A 5864-nucleotide genomic window follows, 5' to 3' on the forward strand; every position below is an offset into this window, starting at 1 on the left:
CACAGAATACGACAAAACAGTTGGTATGGGACTGTTACACTGGTGGAGAGAAGAAGATTGTTCGGCCAAAATCGGTTGAATTCGGAACCAATCGGTTCCTACGGTAATTGTTTCAAATGTTTACTTTGCGATAATAAAACTTTGAAACCTTTTGTCTTATCTCATTTCCCTGTAAATTACGATTGGATGGATCATACACGTAATGGGAGAATAATCAATGAACATTGTCTGGATTTAGATCATTTTTGAAGTTATTATAAAAACAAATTTTTTATTAATTTATATTTTTATTTATTTTTTGTTTATTTATTTATATTTACATATTGCACGTGCGTGTATTGTATAGATATTTTTTTAACGTTGGCATGGTTCACTGTTGGTAGAACTTCAACGCAACTTCAATTATTTGCACCTAACGAGGAATAAATTAACCAGCAGCCGAAGGCCCTTTTGGGTAGCACTCTTATCTTATCCTGGAATAACCAGGTACTAGCTGGGATGGGGTGAGTGAAGTGAAAACCATAAACCAAAGACGTAAAGACCGAAATTGTTCTGTATTTAATCATTAATTATTCTAATTATATTTTAATTTATCAAATGTTATAACACGTTTTTGGTTAATATAGTTAATTATTCTAATTAGTCGTAACTATTACAAAGATCTGTTAAACTTGAAAATAACGTTAAATTTACAACAAAATATAATTCAATACGTATATTTTCATACTTGATATTTCCGGTTTTACTTGAATGATATTTTCCATGGTATCTTTGTATAATAAGTATAGCATAGTTAATTTTGTGAGCGCATGGCGATTTTAAATGATGAATGAAGTATATAAAAGCCCTTATAATATGTATTTAACAACAAAATAATGTTGTTAGCTTTTCGACCTAATAAAAATTAGTAAATAAATATAAATTTATACTGTGGAACCTCGCTTAACGAGCAAAATGAATTGTAAGAAAAAAACTCTCTTAACGAACAACGTTTCGCATAACGAGTGACGATGAGAAGAAAAGTTCCGGATTTCGTGCTTGCTACATTTTTTACATATTATATGTATTTTTGAATATATTAACCATCTTCGATTTTTTTTTGTCATCTTTCTTTCAAGCGGATACAAGTAATATAATCAAATATAAACTCACTTGACCGTGTGTGAATTGGATAACAGTTCCTAGTGTTAGTGGTCATACTAGTTGGATCTTAGTGTTGTTTCTGATTACAAATTTTCCAAACTTGTGTTCAGACATGTTATTTGTGTTTTTTTTTGTGCAAAATTTAATAGCACTTGCTTATCTCCCAATAAAATGTTAGAGAATAAAAAGAACCATAGATATGAAAAGCATAATCATTAAAAATCAAGACCGAGTTATACTTTTTTTTCTCTCCGGGATTATCATAATTTACATTAGTTTATATGGGAAAACGAATATACGAGTAAAAATTCGAAAATTTTAGAACTTGTTAAGCGAGGTTTCACTTTATATGTACATTTTCTAATAGAAATTTATGAATAAGAAGTTATTATTTTTACAATTTAAGTATTTAGAATTGAAACTAACGGATCGTCTATAATTGTAAGTATTTTGGTAAAGGTAATATTTAATTACTAAAATTTGTAAAATGTTAAAGATATTTTGTTACAGTTTTTCACAGATATTCATGAATAAAAAATGATGAGATCTGAATTTAGGTTGAGATTTTTAAAAGTTTACAAATGAAAATTAATATATCAACGATTAGTGCAACAATTTAAGTAAATATTTATTCTTTTTCTAATTCATTTAACTAAAATCTAAGTTACAAACAACATTTCTAAAGAAAGTAATATGTAATATATTTTTTTAATAAACTTTATAAAGAGAAAATATAAAAATACATACAATTTTGTTTAGTTTTTTTCGATTAAATTAGAATTTCAAATGTTTAGTATTGAAATTATTTTTAAATGTGTTGAAGACTATTTTATTTAAGTAACAAGTTTTAAATTTATTAAGAAAAAGTGTATGTAATAAACACTATATAGTATATAGACAATAAATAATTTTATTCTTTAAAAGTCATGAGCCGAAAAAACGTTTTGTCTGTCTGAATGTGCAAAATGCATTTAGTAGTATTTGACGATTGGGGCGGTGTAAGCTGGGTAAGCAGAGTAGGCGGCTGGATGGGCAGAGTAGGCAACCTGGTGACCGGAGTAAGCAAGTGGGGCGGCATATCCTCCGGCGTAAGCGTATGGAGAAGCGTAGGCAGCCTTCACAACAGGGGCGGTTAAGCGGCCGAGTAAGCCAATGGCGAAGTGTAAGCCAATGGGGAGGCTACGACTGGGGCGGCGGCCAATACACCTGGTTTTGGATCAGGGGCGGCGAAGCTTACGGCCAAAAGGGCAGCGAATACGACCTGAAAATATAAAACAAATTATAGATCAAATTGTAATTAACAAATTACAACACTTACGTATTTGAACATATTGATATTGTTATTTGACTGCGTTTAGAATCAAACTACGAATTGCATTAATCATTCAACGAGTATTTATACTACACAATTATTGACTTTTGGGGACGTTGCAATGAAGAGTGGGAGTTAATAAAGTTTTGACAGAACGCGTCTGGTCTTGCAAGATCCGCGAACTAAAAAGAAAAGAAACGAAAACTAAAGGAAAAAGAGAGATCGAAGAACAAACGTATTTTTGTCTTGCATTATTCCTACATTTTCAGTTATGTTTCTGCGTGAATGCTAATTGATTTTCCTGTTTCGAATACAAAACAAAACAAAACAAAAAGATGTGTGTAAATACGTCAAAACTTTTATATGTAAATCAAACGCTTTTGCATCTGATGAATCAAATACAAAAAATAAATTCAATAAAAACATTTCTTTGAATTTACATAAATTTACAATTATCATAATCGTATCACATTTTTCGTACGCAAATAGTTCAGAATTTTAATTCGGAATAAAAAAACATAATATAATACAGTAAATTTTAATAGCGGCATTTTTAAATTAGTTTTCAATACTCTTTGTTCTATGAAACTTATAATTATAGATAATAACCAATGATTGGATTAAAAAAACTTGTTTTTAAATTATTCAAAATAGAATCGTTTATCTGATTAAGTAATTATTGGTTGTCATAAAAGAAGTGTTACTATTCTTATTTAGCTGCTATTATATTGACATTATGTCAGTTTAATACAATCTTTTGTAATGAAATGTATTATTTTTTTATATTACTTCGGAGATTGAATTGACTATTGATACACAATACATATTATATAGACTGGATTTAGATTTTATCATTTATTTATAATATTATTGTTACCAACTGCTTTAAATAAGTTAATTTAAAAATAATATGCTTCTGTTATAAAACTTATATTTATAGTTTGTAAGTAAAGATCGGATAAAAGATTTATTATGTAGAACCGAATCGTTTATTTTGATTAAGTAATTGTAGGTTGCCATAAAATAAGCGATGCTATTTTGTTTTACCGCCATTTTTATGTTGACGTTATGTCAGTTTAGTGCAATATTTGGTTGGAAACAAAAAATAAACAAATGAAATTTTTAGAAAACATTACTTGATCAATTCTATAAATTATATATATTGTATAGACTGTATTCAGTCTTATTAAAGATTTTGTTATAGTTACACATAAAAAAGAAGTTGTTGTTGTTTTAAAGAAATGTAACTTATTATATATAGTATAAAACAAATTGATTTGGACATTTAGTTTATAGATTTCGATGAAAATTTTCGGTTGAGATTAAATTATTTCATTAATATGAGAATAATCAATCTAGTAAAAATAATTGAATCCGTTGTTCGTTTGTTCACAAACTCTCAAAGTCGAGGTCGCGTTTTGTCAAAACATGATCCCACTCTTCAGAAATAGGCGCAACCTCCTCACTTACAATAAAAAAAAGCACATGCTGTAATAACATTGCTAACAGTAAACGAATTCTGTTCGTATAAAAACCCAACGTATCCAAGTCACAATTCGTAGTTTGATTCTAACCGCAGACAAATACACATCCAACCAAACATGTTCAAATACGTAAGTTGTCTATTAATAAGAAATATTGCGAACTTTAAATTAATTTTGTTTGTTTGTTGATTATTAGGTTGTATTCGCCGCCCTTTTGGCCGTAAGCTTCGCCGCCCCTGAACCAAACCAGGCGTATTGGCCGCCGCCCCAGTCGTAGCCTCCCCATTGGCTTACACTTCGCCATTGGCTTACTCGGCCGCTTACACCGCCCCTGTTGTGAAGGCTGCCTACGCTTCTCCATACGCTTACGCCGGAGGATATGCCGCCCCACTTGCTTACTCCGGTCACCAGGTTGCCTACTCTGCCCATCCAGCCGCCTACGCTGCTCATCCAGCCGCCTACGCTGCTCATCCAGCCGCCTACTCTGCTTACCCAGCTTACACCGCCCCAATCGTCAAATACTACTAAATACCTTTAACGTATTTTCAAAGACAAAACTTGTTTTCGGCTCATGACTTCTAAAGAATAAAATTTACTTATAAAAAACATTGTAAATTGTTTGTTTTTAATCATTCCCTTATAGATATATTATTTTTGCAAAACATTATCTAATTTGCATTTATTAAACGCAGAAATCTTATGAAAACATGATTTATGTCACAAAATCATATAAGATTAACTCTAAATTATTACTATTGCATTATTTTGATTCTGGTCAAATTATAACCAGAAGACTAGATAGATCAATTAGCCAGTCTGTACATACTTTAAGTTATATTACTTTCTTTTTATTTCAATGTTAAAAAATGTCTGAATATAATGAATTTAAAAAAAGTTATTGTTTATACATATTTGTTTACTTATTTTCAATTTTCTGATAGAATAAACTATAGTTTATATTAATATTAAGTCAATTTTGATATATTTTTTTTATAAATGGTTATTTATGAACTTAAGTGCACTTTTAATAAGATTTTTAATTAAATCTCTAGTTACTTGATGGAAAATGCTTCAATTGATAAGTTTATAATATAATTTTACAGTTTTTTTTTAATTTTAAACTTAATCTCTATTTATTGTAAATGAAGTATAAATAACTTTGGAGAATATTAGAGAAAAATAAAATATGGAATTGTTGTAATTTCTTTTCATTTATTAAAACATAAACAAAATCATATAGCCAATGTTTCGAATCACGGTGATGGGAGTATCTTCAAATTAATAATACTTGACGATCGGAGCGGAGTAACCGGAGTATGCTGGGTAAGCTGGATAGGAAGAGTAAGCGTTGTAAGCGTACGGTGCGGCGTATCCTCCGGCAGCGTAAGCGTAAGGAGCGGCGTAAGCATTAGGCGATCCGTAAGCAGCCGAGTAAGCCAATGGCGCTGTGTAAGCTAAAACACCTGGTTTTGGTTCAGGAGTTGCCAAGGCGACGGCCAAAAGAGCGGCGAATACAACCTAAAAAGTCATTTAAACGTCAAACATTTAAAAAGATATGTCACAACTTACGAATTTAAACATGGTTGTTTGTGGTTGCTTTGACTACGAAAATCAAAATGATATCTTCCGAATCAGTAGACACGCTTTATATACTCGTTACAATTAGTCACTCTCATTACCTGGTGGGATTACAAGTTTTTACACTTGTTCGTTGTTTGCTTCTTGCTCTGATATCGTTTCTCTTCTGCTTGTTTTTATTTTTGGATGCGGACGTGACCTCGGCGATTGGACGAAATTGTCAAGCGCGTTACAAGAACAAAACGCAAAAGTTGCGTCTGTATCACGCGCGACTACATAATAAACACATACATTACGTTTTTACTTTTCTTTTTATAAATCTATAAGAACGAGCGCAAAGCAAACGT

At 30.8% G+C, this 5864-nt stretch overlaps 2 protein-coding genes across 2 annotated transcripts; one reads left to right on the plus strand and one right to left on the minus strand.

The window, feature by feature from the left end:
• Window positions 1-4182: 4182 nt before the first annotated feature.
• Window positions 4183-4502, plus strand: LOC108564836 (cuticle protein 16.5-like; the record flags this gene model as incomplete). Its single annotated transcript, XM_017923994.1, has 1 exon — window positions 4183-4502. A coding segment is annotated over one exon (285 nt), but the record flags the coding sequence as incomplete, so codon positions are not given.
• Window positions 4503-5209: 707 nt separating this feature from the next.
• LOC108564837 (neuropeptide-like 4) lies at window positions 5210-5536 on the minus strand. The gene is made up of 2 exons (XM_017923995.1): window positions 5509-5536; window positions 5210-5457 (listed from the first exon to the last, which is right to left on the minus strand). Exons 1-2 carry the CDS (start codon window positions 5518-5520, stop codon window positions 5218-5220), a joined length of 252 nt encoding a protein of 83 aa, XP_017779484.1. The 5' UTR covers window positions 5521-5536; the 3' UTR covers window positions 5210-5217.
• Between the last annotated feature and the right edge of the window lie 328 nt (window positions 5537-5864).

The sequence above is a fragment of the Nicrophorus vespilloides genome, unplaced genomic scaffold, assembly GCF_001412225.1.
Source record: "Nicrophorus vespilloides isolate i.1.1-1 unplaced genomic scaffold, Nicve_v1.0, whole genome shotgun sequence".
NCBI classification, from domain to species: Eukaryota; Metazoa; Arthropoda; class Insecta; order Coleoptera; family Silphidae; genus Nicrophorus; species Nicrophorus vespilloides.